The 20,036-nt window shown below is 42.4% G+C and overlaps 1 protein-coding gene across 1 annotated transcript in view; it reads left to right on the top strand.

Moving 5' to 3' along the window:
• Nucleotides 1-20,036, top strand: part of itfg1 (integrin alpha FG-GAP repeat containing 1) — a 174,624-nt gene that overhangs the window by 109,797 nt on the left and 44,791 nt on the right. The window contains exons 13-14 of the mRNA XM_041997200.1: nucleotides 13,529-13,572; nucleotides 17,222-17,300. Of these exons, the coding sequence (XP_041853134.1) occupies nucleotides 13,529-13,572; nucleotides 17,222-17,300 (123 nt within the window). The remainder of the gene's footprint in view (nucleotides 1-13,528; nucleotides 13,573-17,221; nucleotides 17,301-20,036) is intronic.

Here is a 20,036-nt window from a genome sequence, read left to right as displayed (position 1 = left end):
TGATCTGTGTAAGATTACTACAGAAGGAGCTTGTGTTAACCCTTTAGATGACAGTTTATAAAGTTTTAAAGGAAAACTGTAAATAATGAAAAATGTTCAATATGAACCAGACTTTATGATGACAGTAAAATTACTCATAGTGTTGTATTGTGGCATCACAGGTTAGCAGCCTTATTACAGATGATGTCAGCTGTAAAGGGATGACTGCAAACTTGACACTCAAGAACCAGACGCTGACATCAAGTGGCCCACAAGCACAGTGGTAAACTCAAACTGGGATGAAGTGCACAGCAAGAACATTTGGAAACAGGCTCCTACAGGCAGGACTGGAATCATGCAAAACTCACCATAATCAGTGAGAAGCAAAGACTTCAGGCCAAGGTTTGAAAATGACCTCAGGAACTGGACAGTAGAAGACTGGAGAAAGATCATGTTCTCTGAGTCCAGTTTTCAGCTTTGCCCAACACCTAGTCCTGGAGACCTGGAGAGACTGACAAGCCACAGTGTCTCACACTGTTAAATATAGAGGAGGATCAGTGATGCTCAAGGAATGTTTCAGTCGTGTGTCAGATGTGCAGATGTGTCTTTGGATACATCGATAAAGCCACATATCATTCACAACTAGGGCTGCAACGATTAGTCGACGTTGTCGACAATAAAAATAGTCGACAACAACATCGTCTTCTTTTTTTATCTCTTTTATCACATGCGCAATAAAGTCCACCAGGGGAAAATATGGTGGCAGACTAGGAAGGAAAACAGCAGCGGAGAACTTTAAAAGTCTGAGATAACTTCACGTTAAACTTACAAAATAAATACATGTGAGATTTGTAAAGCGGACCTTGTGTACCACGGAAGTACGTCTGCAATGCTCGAACATTTAAAGAGGAGGCACGTCTGACTTACTTAACCTTATGCAAAATTTGAAAGCTGAAAGTGAAGTAAGATCCATTTATGATAATTATGATACATAATCCGATTGGTCGACTAGTCGTTTTAATAGTCAGTGACTAATCGACCATCAGAATAGTCATTAGTTGCAGACCTATTCACAACACTAGATTATTCAAGAAAAAAACATTACCTTTCTAATGTTAAGACTGTGCTCCCCAGCTCAAAGGATTACATCAGGTCTACCCTCCATGCCACACAGCCAGGGCACTCAAGGTCTGGGTGGAAGATCACTACATCAAGAGCCTGTCGTGGCCAGCTTAACCTCCAGAGCTGAACCCTGTTGAAAACCTCTGGAATTACATCAAAAGGAAGCTGGATGATCACAAACTATCAAGCAAAGCTGAGCAGTTTGATTTGTTTGTTTGTAGTAACAGTGGTACTGTATATATATATATATATATATATATATATATATATATATATATATATATATGGTAAATAGTTAATTGGCCTGTATTTCTTTAGCGCTTTTACCCAAAGCGCTTTACAATATACATCAGACACACACACACACACATATATATATTATGCAGTCATTTAGCAGACGCTTTTATCCAAAGCGACTTACATTTGAGAGTGAGGAGTGAGAAGTTTTTTGTAGTTTTATGTAAGTCATTTTGTTTAAATACAACATCACAATTTCAAGACCTGGACAAATCTTTCTAACTCATTCTGTTGAGTAGAAAAGTTAAGCCTAGTGCGGAAATGCTCCATAAACAACTGAGTCTTTAGCTTGCTTTTAAAAGTGGATAAGGACTCTGCAGATCGGACGGAGTTTGATATATATAAATGATGCAATTTTTGATCAGATTAACCACAGCTTTCAAATTTATTAATCATGATTAATCACATCTTACAAATTAATCATGATTAATCACCATTTGCGACTATGCCTGAAATTTGCCCGTTTTTACTGTATTGTAACGAATATAACGAGCCAATACTTGGACACATTTACTGTTAACTGACCTTCCTTTGGGTAAACATCAGATGTCCATGGGTCAGTAAATGCAGCATGTAATGTACTTCTATATGTTGTTCTGCATCATCTCTACCATGTTCTAGATCATTGTTCAGAACTCATATCATCTCACAAAGTGTCTCCACGGTGATAATTTCTGTATAAAACCAGCAGATGTGACGACTGAAGTTAACTAGCCAACGTTGATGAAGAAACTGAAAAAACTGATGATCTGGATAAAACCATGTTTTTCCTTTTATCATTAAAGTGTGAGTGTTTGTGTAGGGGTGATAAATTCCTAAAAGCAGCATCACCCAAAGTAAACAACTGTTCATAAAATAGATCATTGGCAAGTTTTTCTTCACTTTCTTACATTAGATGATCACTTTAGTTGTAATAATCAGTTCAATATTTTATAAAATCTAGTCCTAAAAAACGGTCTCATTTGTGTCCCCCGTTTCCTGGCTAATGCTCCTGCCTGGCCCCCCACCAGAACTTTTCTAGACCCACCCCTGCACATCTGAAGTATAAACCCCGTCTACCAACAGCCAACTACTGTGTTCAAAAAGGATCCTGCCAAAAACAATACTTTGGAATAAATATGTGATGGTGTGAACAATTAACCGCTAGTTTCCTCCTTCTTGGCTGAACGATAAACAAACTCACCGAGAAAAAAGCTGATCAGCTGATCACGACAGCCGCCATGATTCACGGAGCAACATGAGAGGAGAGGGAAGAAGCAGCTGCCAGAGAGCCATTAGAGCAGACACGGTGGTGCAAAACAATTTTTAAAAACAAGCGGAAAAAGTGTGGAGGTGGCTCATCGTTCTTCTCCACGTACCGCCGTCATAACAGAGAGATGATGAATGAATGGGGCTTGTTAATATTAACGCAATTAATTACATAAATTAGTTACCGCCGTTAATGCATTATTTTTGACATCCCTATTATATATTTATAAAATCCAAGTTAGTCTAAAGTTGCAGGTGTGGCTGTCTGAGAGGAAATCAGAGTTTCAATGAGACAGCAGGCTGCCAAACTCCAGAGGTGAACTGCAGAGGAGTTTGCTTTAAAGTCCAAAAATTTAGCACCTACTTGTGGATCAATCCTCGGCAGTCTTGATCTTAACAGTTTGTCTTAATACATCAGCAGCAGTTCGCTTGGCTTTTAAGCTACAGTCAGTGTACCTGTAGGGTAAGCAGGTAGGTGTCGCTGGTGGCAGGTAAGTGACGCTAATGCTGTAGGTGACGTAGTTCCGGGGGAGACGGCAGATTCAAACTAGGCGCGCCCAAACATTTCTACTTTCATTCGATTGTATTTTGTGCCAACTTAATCAAAAAATATTCTTTAAAGTAGGACTATAGTGTCTTTAAAAGGTACACTCTGGAGCACAGCGGGGAGGATTTGGCCAGCCTGACAGATTTTATAGATCGTTGTTACGACAGAATCGTCATGGGGAAACCAAACAACACCTCCACCCCCTCCACCTCATCTAAATCCAAGAGACAGCGAAATGAGGATTCACCTGGAGCTATTTCACCACCGGGGAACGACTCAACAGATGTTCTGATCTCCATAGATAAGAAACTCAGTAGTTTTGATGCGCGTTTGAGTCTGGTAGAAATTCTCCACAAAGAGTTCCAGGCGCTACGTGAATCATTAGAATTCAGCCAGAAGCAGGTGGAAAGTCTGGCTGCAGAAAATGCCGGTCTCAGAGAGACAGTAAAATCCCTCACCGAGGGCTTGACCCGTCTCTCAGATGAAAATAAGAAGATTAAGGAAACGGTGATCGATCTGCAGGCGCGGAGCATGAGAGAGAACCTGGTGTTTGCAGGGATTCCAGAGCAGACGGAGGAGGACCCCGAGACCACGGTGAAAAACTTCATCAAAACCCACCTGAAGCTCCCGGAGGAAACGGTGAAAAACATCTCCTTTCACAGAGTCCATCGGCTCGGCGGGAGGAAACCCGGGTCCAGCAGACCAAGACCCATCGTAGCGAAGTTCGTCAGCTTCAAACAGAAGGAGCAGGTGAAGAACCAGGGCCGCGAACTGAAGGGGACCAACTTCGGAGTAAACGACCAATATCCGAGAGAGATTCTGGACCGACGGAGAGTCCTGTTTCCCATCAGAAGGAAATCTATGGCTAATGGCGCTCGCGCTGTCATCGCGGTGGATAAACTGTTTATTAATGGACAACTGTACCGCGACCCGGACGTCACTCCGTGGCTCTTCTGATCCCAGGTGCTGTAAGTCAATCTCTCCAAATGATCACTCTTAACTCGCCATTATAGATCACTGACAGTAGAACACACTGCTCGTCTCACCACAGCCTCTACACCTAGATCGATGTATTTTTTTCTGTTTTGTTTTTATATTTCACACAAATACTTTTCTCACTTTTCACTATCTTTCACGCTTTCACTGTTAATTGTAATCCAGCTCGTAATATCAGCAGCGCACGCGGCCGGTCGAAAAACCGTCAGGACGCACAGCCGCACCATACATGATAAATATAAACACTCGCGTTTTATGTATGAGAGAACACGCATTAAGGTACATATACGGACATTTAACATACGGACAAACGCGCGCAATCAGGCTGCATGCAAACACGCGCGAACACGCAAGAGGGGCGCACAAAGACACACGCGTCAGTAACACGCATGAAGCATTAAACCGTTCACAATAACCATGTTAAAAATCGTCTGTTGGAATGTACATGGAGCCGGTTCCAGGGAGAAGAGGTTGAAGATCTTTAATAAATTACAGGAGCTGCAGGCTGACATTGTCTTACTACAAGAGACTCATTTAACAAACTCAACCATAGATCTTCTTAAAACAGCTCAGTTTCCTCATGTTTACTCAGCTTGTTACAATTCTAGGCAAAGAGGAGTAGCTACTCTTATTAATAAGAGACTAAATTTTGACATAGATAGCACAGTAGCGGATCCGGAAGGCAGATTTCTGATAACTTTATTATCTATTTGTAATATCAAATTATGTATTACCAATGTGTACGGCCCCAATGCAGATGATCCCTCCTTTTTCCACTCCCTGTTTGCTACACTCCAGAATTATTCAGATAACAGAATAGTGCTAGCTGGTGATTTTAATGTAGTCTTGACTGAACAAGATCGCTGCAGCACATCAGGTAGTCATCGAGTCTGGCAGTCGTCAGAAACTATCAAACAGTACATGAAGGATTTTGGTCTTTGCGATGCTTGGCGCTCTCACCATCCTAAACTAAGAGAATACACCTTCTTCTCTTCAGTTCACCACTCCTTCTCTAGAATAGATTATATATTAAATAGTAACTCACTAATGGGCGACATTTCAGAGACTCAGATACATCCAATCAGCATTAGCGATCACGCACCAGTTTCATTCACTCTGAGAAACAAAAATAATAAACCGATTGGTAAAAGCTGGAGATTCAACACCTCTTTATTGAAAGATCCTGAGTTCATTGATTATTTTAAAAAAGAATGGTCAATTTATATAGAAAAAAATGACATGCCTGAAACTTCAGCGTGTCTCCTATGGGAAGCAGGAAAAGCAGTAATGCGAGGGAAAATAATTTCCTTCTCCTCACATAAGAAGAAGAAGGAAACAGCAAGAGTTTTAGAATTAGAACTCAGGATTAAATCATTGGAGGAGGCTTACCGCATTTCCCCCAAAGAGCACACAATGAATAATATAAGGAAAACTAAATTGCAGCTTAAAGAAATTATAGATAAAAAAACACAGTTTTTAGTGCAAAGACTTCGCTTGGAGAACTTTGAACACAGTAACAAATCTGGAAAGTTTTTAGCAAATCAACTAAAAACAAACAAGGAAAAAACAACAATCTCCTCTGTTAAAGATCAAGACGGAAACATCAGCCATGACCCAGACAAGATAAATGACACGTTTAGAAGCTTCTATAAAACATTATATGAATCACAGATTAATCCAACAGATGAACATATTGAACAATTTTTAAACAACATTAATCTACCAAAACTAAAAAATGAAAATAAAATAAATTTAGATGCACCTATTACTGTAGATGAACTCCACGAAGCTCTCCAACATATGCCCAACAATAAAGCCCCGGGTCCAGATGGTTACTCAGCAGAATTTTACAAGGAATTCTGGACAACGCTAGCTCCTACATTTTATAATATGTTGTTAGAAATACAGGAAAAACAAAAAATACCGCAAAATATGAACTTAGCTAATATAACACTATTGCTAAAACCAGGCAAAGACCCCACACTTCCATCCAGTTACCGTCCCATATCTTTAATAAATGTAGACCTGAAAATAATTAGTAAAGCTCTTGCCAGAAGGATAGAAAAAATAACCCCTCTTATAATACATCCGGACCAGACAGGTTTTATAAAAGGTCGACATTCATCTACTAACACACGTAGACTAATTAACCTCATTGATTACTCTACTTTACATAATCTAGAATCCACAATCATTTCTCTAGATGCAGAAAAAGCCTTCGACAGGGTAAACTGGAAGTTTCTATTTGCAACACTAGACAAATTTGGGTTTGGACCTTCTTTCATAGAGTGGATTAAAATATTATATAATAACCCAAATGCATGTGTGAAAACCAACGATCAAACTTCTCCAAGCTTCCGCTTACAGAGAGGCACCAGACAGGGCTGTCCACTCTCCCCCTCACTTTTTGCCATTTTCATAGAGCCGTTAGCAGCTGCTATTAGACAAAATATAGAAATTAAAGGAATCCAGGGCAAAAATATAGAACATAAAATAAGTCTTTATGCAGATGATGTATTACTCTTCCTTCAGAACTCACAAACATCACTCTCTCAGACAATCACGGTTATTAATAAGTTCTCATCAATATCTGATTATTCTATTAACTGGTCTAAGACTACAGCCATGTCCATCAACTGTGACCTACAAAACATCCCTAATATCAAAATACAGACAGGAAACATTAGATATTTAGGTATAAATATTTCCCCCAGATTATCAGATTTAACAAAATTAAACTATGTTCAGCTACTAAAAACAATAGAAGATGATCTCTTACGGTGGAGGCGCTTACCCATCTCAATAATGGGGAGAGTTGCCACCATTAAGATGATGATCCTACCTAAAGTTAATTATTTATTTTCAATGATACCCACTAAACCCTCCACCAGTTGGTTTAAATCTCTGGACTCTTTCATATCCAAGTTTCTTTGGAAAAACAAGCCGTCACGTATCAGTCTTAAAACCTTACAGCAGACTAAAGATAGAGGAGGACTGGACCTACCAAACTTTAATAACTACTTTATAGCTAACAGGCTGCAGTACATCTCCAAGTGGCTCAAACCCAGTTATCTGGATGAGCCGTGGCTAGATGTGGAGCAGGCTTTGTGTGAGGACTTAGTCATCTCTGACCTGCCGTTCATCAGCTCAACCATTAAACCATATAAGTGCTTTAAAAGCCTTAACATCCGTTTTTCCTTAATGGCTTGGTGGGAATTCTGTAAGATAACCAGATCTTCCCTCTTTCCATGTAGACTTACACCCATCTGGAACAACCCTGACATCCTGCAGAACAAAAAGATGATAAACTTCACTCAATGGAAGACTAAAGGAATACAACAGTTAGGACAGATAATAGAAAATGGAAACTTTGTATCTTTCAACACAATTGTCTCACAGTATGGAATCAACAGCAATAAATTCTTAGAGTACCACCAACTAAAATCAATTATATGTAAGAAGTATACCCCTGTACAGTTAGACTTGCAGCTTCCTGTCAGAATAGCAGAATTCCTGAATCATAATACTCCAAAATTATTATCAAAAATATATAGATTACTTGCAAAGCTAGAAGACAGGATATCTCTCCCGACTTCAAAATGGGAAGATGATTTATCTAATAACTTTGATCAGAAAAGATGGTCGCAAATATGTTTAAACACGTTTAAAATGACTCAGAATTCAAATATACAACTAATACAATTCAAAATTCTCCATAGAACTCATTATACAGGACACAGGATGTTCAGGATGGGCCTTTCACCATCAGATATCTGCCCACACTGCTCTGAGAACACCTCTGATAGCTACATCCATGCGCTGTGGTCCTGCACACCTGTCCAAAGGTTCTGGATTAAGGTGTGTGAAGATCTCTCAAAATGGTTTAAAACTAGTTTTCCTGCAAACCCCACACTTTGCCTACTGGGCGACCTGGGTGACACCAACATAGGAATACACTCCATAAACTTGGTCCTCGCAGTCTTATGCATCGCAAAGAAAACTATTCTTGTGAACTGGAAAGATAAGAATAATTTGTCTATCCAGCAGTTTAGAAATCTCCTGTTAGATCACATCAGCATTGAGACAATGTCTGCCTCCTCCAGGAACCAGTCAGATGACTTTCATTCCCTCTGGTCCCCTGTGACTGGCTACATCACTTAATGTAGGTGGAGGATTGCGGCTTCGCTGGGATGGGGGCGGATGTGGGTGGGGGGTCCCTGGTGGCTTCAGGTCTCCGGTTGTCTCCTGGGTGGGGATCTAGGCTGCTCCGCTGCTGGGTCGGCTGGGGGTTCCGGTCTGGGCGGGCGGCATTGGGTGGGCCCCGGGGTGGGGCTGCCTCGTGGCGGTGGGGGGTGGCTGCCGGGGTGCCTGGGTCGGTGTCCGTCGGCCCCTGGCCGGGTGGCCGGTCGGGCCCGGGGTGGGCCGGGTGGGGGCCCCGGGCTCTGGGGCGTCGGGTCTCCCCCCGCTCCTGGGGGTGGGGGGTCTGCCGCTGCTGGGGGGGGCTGGGCCCGTCCGGATGTGCCGTGCCGGGGGTTGGTCCGTGCCCTGGTGCTTGGTCGCAGCCCCGGAACCTGGGTGGGGGTGTGTTTGTGTGTGAGTGTGTGTGTGTGTGTGTCTGTGGGTATGCTGGTGTGTGGGTGGGTGTAGAGGGACGTGTGTGCCGTATGTGTGTGTGGGTGTGTATGAAGGTCTGGGTGTGTGCGTGTATGTGTGTGTGTGAGTAGTGTGCGGGTGTGTGTGTGGAGGTCTATGTGGGATGTGGGTGTGTGTGAAGGTATGTATATATGAGTGTGTGCACGTGGAGGTCGAGGTGTGTGTGGAGGAGTGAAGGAGTGGGTGGAGGCGTGAGTATGTATGGAGGTGCTTGTGTGTATATGCAGGTATGTATGTGAGTGTGTGTGTAGTGGTGTATGTGTATGGAGGGGTATGAGAGTGTGTGTGTATGTGGGCACCGGTGTGTGTGTTTATAGGTATGTGCGTGACGTGTGTGTGTGGAGGTATGTGCACGTATTGAGGTGTTGGTATATAGAGGTGTGTGAGAGTGTGTGTGAGTGGCTGGGGAGAAAAAAAAAAAAAAAAAAAAAAAAGGGAGTGTGTGCGTTTGCAGGGGGTTAGGACGTGTCCTCTGGGGGGCGCCCTGGCTGGGTGTTGGGGGCGGGGGCCTGGGGTTCCCTTCCTTCGCCTCGCCCCCCTCCCACTCAGAAAGAGGAAAGTGGCCCCTTGGGCTGGTGGCTGGCCCCTGGGGGGGTTCGTGGCGTGCCTGGGTTGGGGTGCCTGCTCTGGGCCTGTGACGCCCTTCGGGGCCGGCGGGGGACGGGGGCGCCCTAAGCCACTGGCGGGTCGTCTTCCAGGGGGGAGGCTTACCCCCCTCTGGACCTACATCTCCTGACCCCTCCCCTCCCCACTCTTCACTACATACACAGGTAGGGCCGTGGGGGGTGTGCTTGTTGCGCTGGGCGGGGCAGGGGGGGTCATCATAGTGGCCCCGTTGCTTCGCCGAGCGGCAGCATGCCTCCCAGCTTTTAATTCCACTTAGTCACTGAGCACAAATAACATTTGCAACATACAAACACGTTTTGGGGGGTGGAACATGCGAGGTCAGGTGGGTGGGACTGCTCAGGTGGCCCCACCCCCTCCTCAATGCAGTTACTGCCCCCCAATTTTAACCCTCTTTTTTTAATTGCAAACAGCACATAATATATTCCCTCACTAGTGGGGGAGGGAGGGGCGATGGGGTCTTCAAGCGCCCCTGTCTCCATGGATGGCCCGGGGGCGGGGTGGGCCGGGTGGCCTGTCGCGTTGGCCCGGGGCGTGGGCGGGCTGTCCCGGGGGGTTTGGCTGCTGGCCCTGGGGGGAAGGTGCTGTTTTGGGGGTGGGGAGTGGGGGACTGGGGCGGGGGTGGGGGGGGTGGGGGCCTGGCTCGTGTCTCCTCGCCTCCTGGCTGGGGCTGTCCCCCCGCGGCGTGGGGTGGCGGGAGGATGGTGGTGGGGGGATGGTGTTTGTTTGTGTGTGTGTGTGTGTGTATGTGGGGGGGGGGGGGGGGGGGAGAGTGGTGTGTGTGTGGGGGGATGGGTGGTGGAGGGATGGTGTGTGTGTGTGGGAGGGTGGGGTGTGTGGAGGTGGATGTGTGGTGTGTGGGAGGGGGGGTGGTGTGGGTGTGGGAGGATGAATGGTGGAGGGATGATGTATGTGGGGAGGATGGGGTATGTGTGGGAGAATGTATGGTGCAGGGAGGGGGAGTGTGTGGGAGGATGGATGGTGGAAGAATGGTGTGTGTGCAGGAGGATGGATGGTGTATGGGAGGGAGGATGGTGTGTGTGTGGGGGAGTGGTGTATGTTTGGGAGAGTGGGTGATGGAGGGGTGGTGTGTGTGTGTGTGGGAGGATGGGGTACGTGAAGGTGGATGTTTGGTGTAGGAGAGGGAGGACGGTGTATGTGTAGGAGAATGATGTATGTGTGGGAGGATGGGTAGTGGAAGGATGGTGTGTGTGTGTGTGTGTGTGGGAGGTGTGAAGGTGGAGGATGGTGTATGTGTGGGAGGATGAGTGGTGGAGGGATGATGTGTGTGTGGGAGGATGGGGTAGGTGTGGGAGAGTGTATGGTGGAAGGATGGTGAGTGTGTGGGAGGATGGATGGTGGAAGGATGGTGTGTGTGTGTGGAAGGATGGATGGTGGAAGGATGGTGTGTGTGTGTGGGAGGACAGAGTATGTAAGGGTTGGATGGTGTATGTGTGGGAGGATGAATGGAGGAGTGGAAGGAGAGTGTGTGTGTTTGTGTGTGTTGGTCTGGGGGGGGGGGGCAGGACTGGTTCTCGGGGTGTGCGGCTGGGCGCTGGGGTGTGGGGCTGGCCTCTGGCGGTGGCCGTCTGGGCGGGCCGGGTCCCCCCGGGTGGCGTGCTGGCCCTTGGCCTGTGGGGGTGGGGGGTGTCCCTGCGCTCCTGGGCCCGGGCCCTCTGCCCCGTCTGTCCCGGGCGGCCGGTGCCCGGGGGGGTCGGGGACTGCTGGCCTCGGCCTGCCGGGGCCGGTGCCCTGTGTCCGCGGGGCGGCTCCTGCTGGGGTCTCCTGCTGCTGCCTTCCTGGGCGGGCGAGTGGTCGTCTCTGTGGACCGGTCGGGATCTGTAGCCTACGGGGGGGCTGGTGGCCTGGGTCTCGGGACCGCTGGCCTGACTCTGGCCTCTGTTCAAGTGAGGTGGCATCTGCATGATCACTCTGCATGGTCACTCCTTCCTGAACGTCTCCACACAGTCTTTGCGTCGCCATGTGGCCGAGTTCTCCAGCATATCCACACAGGTTTCTCTGCGCGTGTTCTTGAATACAGCAGTTTCACTTATATCTATTATCATATTTTTTTTTCTTTTTTTTTATTATTTCTGTTCTTATTATTATTATTACTCTTACTCTTATTATTATTACTACTACTATTATTATTATTACTATTATTGTGATTATTATTATTGTTACTATTATCAACTAGTTGTGTAATGACCTACTGGCCAGGATGATCTTAGCTATATATGTTGCAAGTAGTATGGATTACATGGTTTTCTGTATAATGTTTTAAGTCCCCACCCGCACTCCCCACACCCTTTCTGTCCCTCTCTCTCCCCTCCCTCTTCTCTCTACTTTCTTTTCTATCTCTCTCTCTCTCTGTCCCCTCCGGTCGAGTCCAGCATTAAGAGTCTGATTTAATAAAGTTTTTCATGTCATCAAGAGGGACTTTATACATGTAGTATAAATCCCTGCTTGATAGAGTAAAATTGCCCAGCACCAGACAGCAGCCAGACAATCATTCTGTTTGCAACGATGCTGGACAAGACAAGTTAAAAAAAAAAAAAAAAAAAAAAAAAAAAAAAAAAAAAAAAAAAAAAAAAAAAAAAAAAAAAAAAAAAAAAAGCTACAGTCAGTGAAACAGCATGCATGTAGAGGAGGAAATAAAAGTGTACATGAAAGATCAGATGAGTCATCTGCATGAAACAGTATTTTGAACATGAAGTTAAGAACCATGTACCTGATGAGAGGTGAGACATGAATTAAGCGGTTAAAATAGGAACAATATTGACCTTGAATACTGACTCCTTTCAGCTTTTTCCAACTAATGCCATTTGCTAATGCTGAATGGGATGTTACATAATTCTACATTTATTCTAAAACATATAGGAGTATGAATAGATCAGGCATGATCAGTGGAAGTGGAATTGTGAAGAAAAACCAGGGTGATCAGTGAATTAATAAGATCCTGTCATTGAGATATTTCCACAATTCAGCTTAAGCTGCTGCAAAGAAAAATGACTTTCCTATATGATTCTGTTCGGAGAGGCAGAAGAAGACACTGTGAGACTTTAACCAAAACGAGCAAGCAGCTCAGATACGTGACTGTCAACAGTCTGTTCCTGTTGTTATGAATCAATGATGCAGCGAGTTGTTCCTGTGATTCTCCATCTTTATGCCAACGTTGCTGCAGAAGGAGTTTTCTACATGATCTGACATCCTTCCAGAGATCATTACACTGGTTTTCTCCACCTGTCTGCAACAAAACAAGAAGCTTCTACATGAATAGAATTTCATTCTAACACCTATTTTACCACATTTGTGTGAAACACTTTCCAATTGTTATAGATAATGAAAGATCCTTGACAAGTAATTACAGCTCTTAATTGTTTTCTTTCTTTCTTTGTAGCGGTGTAATTACCGTCCAGTCTATTATCATTCACCCCATGTCTATACAGTCTGTTTAAACAGGTGCGTTGAGTTTATCTTTAGTTTCATACAGCACTGTGTCCGACCTAATAAACAGAATTAGGCTTGAACGTGACTCCATCTGCCAAATCAGGGCAACCATAGACCCAGGACTCCATTAGTATGCTAATAAAGTCACTTCTTTAATGGCTGATTTACAATTCAGTGGATTTTTTCTTCACTCTGACTCTATGAACAGATAAGTGGAACACTCTCATAGTGCAAACGTCTGTTTTAATACTTTAAACATTCATTTTTTTATGCTTATTGTTGCTGGCAGTTTATTTCCAACCTTGTGTCTCTCCCTATCTTGTTCACATGCACAGAAATGCAGAAATGAATAATAAATGCTATGAAGTACCATGAAAATATGAGGATTATTTACGTATACTTAATATGAAGTGATGTTTTTATGTGCTTTCAGCTGCTGTGTAACAAGCTTGAGTCATTGTGAGCAAATCTTTTTACTGTCCAGCTTGATGTTTGATGAAATGTAATATGCTGGTTTTTACAGCAGAATCATTTTTGACACCTGTTTGACAGCAGAGATGGTTATTATATAGCTGAGATGGATGTCTAACTCCGGCCTTCTGTTTTCCTCAGTGCTCAGCGGGCTCTGCTCTAATGACTGTCCTGAAGATGTCAAGGTAAGGGACGTCTCTGTCAACTTTTCTATTGATAACATTAGAAAGGCACTGTGCTTTAAAATATTTTTTATACTTAAAATGATAATAACCTCAATATTCCAGGTCTTTATTGAAAAACATCCACTAACAAAAGAACTGGTCTTATGTAATTTAATAAAAACTAAAAAAATATGATGTGCTCAAACAGTTATTGGCATGTTTTTCTAAAGCTTAAATAAAAAATTTTGTGTTCCAAAATAACCACTTAATTTTGTTTTATTCATAAAAAGGTTGTGATGATTTCTATTTTATCTCTCATTGTGGCAAAGAGGAGTGCATAGCCTTTTAGTTGCTGTATCAGGGGAAGAATCACTTTTTTCCAACACTGATTGCAGCAGATACAACTCAGAAGATTAAATATATTTCCACAAAGTCTGTACAGCAGAGCAGTCTTTCACTTCGGTGCACAGTGTGCACTCAAATCAGCTTGGCTCTTCTTAATAAAACCATTTTCACACATGAATACCAAAGAGTGTCAGGAAAATGTCTGAAGAATTTGGTCTAGACTCTTTTTACAGTTGCTGATACATATGCACTTCACAGTGGACGATTCTCCACTGGTGATATGCTCTCACAACAGGGATAAGCACAGATAAGGCCCCCTGCCTGCCTGTAAAGATGAGTGTTTTTCTATTGACATCAACATCACATGTGTTTGTACTTTTCTGCAATATCAACAAGACAGTGGAAAGAACATTCAGGTCAGCAGAAAAGAGTATGAAGCAGCAACCTTTATTAGCTCCCCATTCACTTTCATAAATTCTCCAGAGGAATATCTGCTGCGCCCACATGGTCTCACTTGGTCATTGTGTTGAGTCATTAAGTGACTGGTTAGCTGGTTGGTTAGCTCTGCTAGGAGTTCACAATGAATGTTGCAGACATTTCAATTTTCACATTCAGCCACTTCAGAACATGGCAAGAAAGTTCCAGGTCTGCAGTGCATTTTTAAAAAGGCTTAAGGAAGGATTTCAGGAGGCAAATGAATTTACACCATGTTGCTTTTGCATTACTGTTTCATCTACGACTCATAAAGTCAGTCATAAAGGATAGCCTTTCTGTCTGTGCTCTGTACTGTAAATCGTGTTACCTAGTACCCTGTATTCAAAACAGAAATGGTTCCCGTGCACTTAGTTCTTACCTCAAACTTAGCTGAAAGAGGTGCATACAGCTGTTTAGGAATATTTAGGCTGTTCTTGCTGCACATATAAGTGATAGGAGCAAGAAAGCAGCAGTGTAATTCACATAGAGCAGCTAGAATAGAGAAAGACTATTTAATAGGTTATTAACTTTTATACTGTTAGTGTTTATTAGAGACCCCTCCAAATATGAAATCTTTTATTCATGTGAGCTCATGACATTAACAGGCGGCATATTTGAGTGTGTGTGTATTATCTTGTGCTAATACAAAATCATAATGTGACTAGAATAACCCAAAAAATGCAAATAATATTGTACAAACAAGTGAATAAATTGTGTTTTGTGCATTCAGTGTAGTAAAAAAAATTAACTGAAATGTTACTTTCATCTACCACCTTACAAGAGACCATCTCAAATGCTTTTATCTAACAGAGTAGCAGTTCCAAAAGGTAGAAGGCAATCACCAAGGACCTTAAAAACCCAGTCTCATTGATTTGCAACTATATAAAAAGTGGCTTGCAGTCTGGGCCTGAGCAAGTGGTGTCTTCAGGCAGAAGAAGCACAATTTGCACCAAATAGGGTTTGAAGGGGACAAGGCCAAAGAGGACATGACTACTAAAAGGAAATCTGTACATTTATAGATATGTAAAAGCCTTTCTGGGGTTAGAAAACCAGAGAATGTGACACATCACTTTGTTCATGAGCAAAATGAATGAGGCCAACAGAAAAGAGCACAAATAATGTAAAACATGGTGGTGGTCCTTCGTGCTGTATTCCTACTTTTCTGCCTCTTGAGCTGTGGGGTTTGAAAGTGTTCAAGGAATGATGAAATTTAGAAGATAACATAAGCATTTTAGACAAATTTAGACATTTTAGACAAATTTCTTACAGTTTAATTTCTTAAGTTTCAGAAAACCACAAAGGTGAAGGTTTTGGGTCTTTGAGTTGGCAGTGTATGGGGAGAAAAAAACAAGATGGCAGTAGCACCAAGGAAGAAATGTAAGGAAAAGATTGTTTAAAACTGGTCAACAGTGTTGACTACAGTCATACTGAGATCCTTTAAAAGGAGCTGAATACTTTATATAAAAATAAATAAATAATCCCACAGTCTTCCTTTGATGTGTGAGATTTTATAAAAACAGAGTCAGAATTTCAAGTACAAAGACAGATAAACAATAGCTCTTTCTTTCTAACACAACATTGAACAATAGACTTGGAGTTCACTCTGGCTGTTTTATATATATTTTCTGTTAGCTTTTTGTTATTTTGAACCTTTTTGCTGTTAAAATGCTCAATAATCCTTACCTCTCCGTTTCTAACAAAATCGTTGTATCCACCACAGTCCCGTTCTGTTTGCTGCTGCCATTTTTCAAGTCTTCCCTCAAACTCATTACAAACATCATGTAACCCCTCAAGCATGCACAGAAACAGCATACAACACAGAAACAGTCGGAATGGGTGTACACATGGGTATTTTTTCCTGCTGATCTGATCGTAAAAAGGTTGAAACCACCCCTCTCGATCCGATTGACAATTCTTTCCCATTGAGGCCGATCAGATAAGCTAACTTACACAATGCTTTTTTTTTTACAATTTTGATCCCATGGATGAAAAGAGCTCCATGTAAACACAGCTAGTGTCCTTTTTGTCAAGGTTTTGCACTGATCACATGCTCCTGAAATACAAAACAATTAAAGTAAGTAAAGTAGCTAACTTACTAAATGCTAGCTTAATACTTAACACTAGCTTACCATCACATCAGGTCCATATGAAAACACAGCTTTGACATCAACAAGAAGCTGCTGGTATTAGATCTGTTTTGCTTTTCTGTCTGTCTGCTCTTCCGTTTGCTTGTTGTCTAAGTGAAATTTATGATGAATGGTAGAAACAAGTCAGGCTTGCGGCTTTTTCAGCTCCTATCCTCTCCCATCCATCAGCCTGCTCTGTCTTTTCATACCACTCTCTTACCCCTCTCTTTCTTAGTCACACCTCTCTTTCTCCTTTCACTGAGCCCACCAGTCTGCTCCTCTGTGGCTTTCTCTTCTCTCTCCTTGTCAGTATTTTTTTTGTCCTCATTTCTATTCCTCTCTCACCCAACTGCTGCGTGTCATGACAAAAAGGGCCAAGTCTCCCTCAGTGTGTCTGCATGCGTAACATGCCCATGACTAGCTGATGTAAAGCGAAGGGTGGCTCGACAGGTCCCGTCATTAGTTGTCATCCTTTTGTAATGTGGAGATGAGACAAGAGTTAAGTATCCACACACATGGCTGCATATACACGCAAACGTCACATTCATTAATGCTCAGGCAGGTTCAGGCCAGCCCTGTCAGACCTTTACCATGCCACTGGAAAAATGCTTAGAGTCACGGTGCCTGTCTGACCTCGCATTCATCCTGATGGGCAATTAATGTGAAAATATGTTGCAAAACGTCCAAAAGTTATTTAATTTGGTTTGCAAATCTGTTTCTTACAGCCTTTTGGAGTAAACCAGCCAGGTCCTTACGTCATGTACACCACAGTGGACTCTAATGGCTACCTGAAAAATGCCTCAGGTTAGTACTTTCTATTTGTTTTTATATCGTTTCTCCATGGTGGCTTTCTCTGCTGATGTCAAACTATCCCCCTCACTGATAGGGAAGTGCCAAAGAGAAGGTTATTTTTCTGGAAAAGTCAGTACTGGAGCTTTTTGCACATCCGCGGCAGTCTTTGACAAGACTTAATCTCTAACAAAGGCAGATTTTATCAGTCTTTGGAAAAAATAATGAATGAGATGAAATGGGTCTCATTGATTTTAATTATTAGTTTCTTTCCCTAAAAACGGAAATTGTGTTTATTCTTCAATGAAAGAGGCTGAAATAGAAGGGCGACTAATAGCCATAAACACAGCTCTGTAATCGAAAGGAAAACAAATCAGTTTGGTAAGGCTCTCACACTCATTTCATGATGTTTCTTGTGTGTGTGTGTGTGTGTGTGTGTGTGTGTGTGTGTGTGTGTGTGTCCACGGTTAACATTGTTGACTGCAGATTTACTTGATTTCCGCTCTGCCGCTCTAAATGGACGCCTGGCTCATGAAAAGGCCTGTAAAATTTACAATTTAGTGGATGTTTAGATTTAATGTGTCAATTCTTATAGGACAAATAATATTCAGCTTTTCCTTGTTATAACTTATTTAAAAGTTATTCCGCTGCTGTCATCGGTGAAGCATGACAAATAAATGTTAAGCTATGGTGTCATGTGGGACCAAGTTTACTTACAATGTGTGCAGTGTTATTAATAAAAAAGAATGTAGAATCCTCTTTGTAGTCATCAGGTATTCTAACATATACTCAAATGAAAGAGAGACTGCACAGTCTTAAATGTTTTTAAATGTTTAAAATAATTAAACTAATAATAATAATTAAACTGGATTATACCAGGTCCTAAGGTCCAATCAAAGACAACAGCACAGGACAAAGTATACAGTGTCATTATTTATTCATTAGAAATTTTGCCAAAATGCAGAAACATTGTGCTACAAAACAAGTTCAGCCCATTAATCAAAAGCTCATAGAACTGCCACATAACTTGAGGTCAGTGTTTTCTGCATTTATTCTGGTCCAGTAATCTTCATGATGGTGTTTCAGTTCATTGAGCTTTGTGGATATTAAAGCTCTCAAGATTAGAGGTCAGAGCTTTAACTTGACCACTACGGCGCCTTCATTCTTCCCTTTTTCAGTCATTCTATTGCAAATCATCTTGGGATCAATGGGCCCCAGCCACCAACCGATCTTACGAACAAATTTGCTCTTAAATCGTACTTACCAACATTTCACAAAAAGTGTGGCATTCACCAAAATCTTTGTATCTTGGATTTGTTATTAGCTAAGAACAAATTCTATGAACACTCAGGAGTACTTTTACAAACATCTGAAAGCTGACACATTCGAACAAAATTAGCATTTGTGTTGTTTTCTGCTGTTCTTTTCATAAAAATACAATAATAAAACGTCCGTATCTTCAACTAACAATATATTGGTGTTAACCAATCTCAGAGAAAAGACTCAAACAATTATGCAGTCTACAAACATTTTCATGAATGTGATGGAGGGTTTTCGTAAATAACTTCTCAAGTACAACTTATAAATCCCATATTATAAATTTTTTCAACAATTTCACATGGGTTTCCACGTTGTTTTTAAAGTGTATTACCCCAAATTCAGCCTTGGTCCTTAATTTCAGCCATGTCGAATGTGGCTCTAGTGAGAACGGGCTGTTTCTGTGTATGAACCTTTAAATGTTCATAAGTGGTGCCTGTCCACGTCCCTCTCTGGGAGAAGATCTGGCTTTTGCTGGCACCCCCTCTGTGATTTTTAAGGGGGGGCAGTATCCACTATCAGGGCCAGTGGTTATTTCCTTCTGTGAGGTCACAAAAAGGGAAAGATCTCAGACTCACCTGTTTGAGCACACATTCGCTAAAAAGTGGAACAAGCAAGTGAGAGAGGAGACAGAATTCTCTCATTTTAAGAAGATTCGTATGAAGATATTGGTGGATGAGGCCCAATGTCCGCAGTGTTTCCCCTACCATTATTTTAGGGGAGCTCTTTGCTTGCTATGGTGTCCACTTCTGAAAAGATTGGCAGCTATGTTGAATGTTTTCCACTTGTGAATAATCTTTCTCACTAACCTCATAATCCTTCCCAGATTGATGGCCGGCAGCAGTTTTTAAAAATATTTATAAGGAGCAGTGTACAATTTAAACATAAATGTTGCCATTTGATGCACTGTCGAGGAGTTAGCCTTAGGCTAACTTACATCTGTAGTCCTCTGGCAGGGCACTCTGAAAACCATACAATTACCATATATGGTTATACCAGGTAAGACAACATTAAACCGCTGCACTACAACCACAACTGCACCATGTACATTACATGGAGCAGTTTGTAATCAATATTTCTCTGATAACATGACAAAAACCTAAAATATTAAAATGCATCACACTCACCAGAACACTGTGCCACAACTTTATCCAGACATTCATATTTCTCCAAGAAACTGATGCTAAGTGCAGCGATGTCATCAGCTCACTTACCACTTGTAACATCTTCATATGGGACAAACCGCACCTTGGCACCTGCCTTCAGCACAGGACTAGGGTGAGCTGCACTGCGTTATTCACGTTTGTCCTCTCATCCATTATAACAGTGACAAGGGTGCCTTATGAACCTCCATTTTTATCTCTTCTCTCATCACTTTATCAATATATTAATCAGATCATTTTGGATTCTCCTTGAAGTCCTACAAAACACTTT

The sequence above is a fragment of the Melanotaenia boesemani genome, chromosome 1 (genome assembly GCF_017639745.1).
Source record: "Melanotaenia boesemani isolate fMelBoe1 chromosome 1, fMelBoe1.pri, whole genome shotgun sequence".
Lineage (NCBI taxonomy): Eukaryota > Metazoa > Chordata > Actinopteri > Atheriniformes > Melanotaeniidae > Melanotaenia > Melanotaenia boesemani.
Note: the sequence above shows the minus strand (reverse complement) of the source record. Positions and strands in the feature narration are given on the sequence as shown.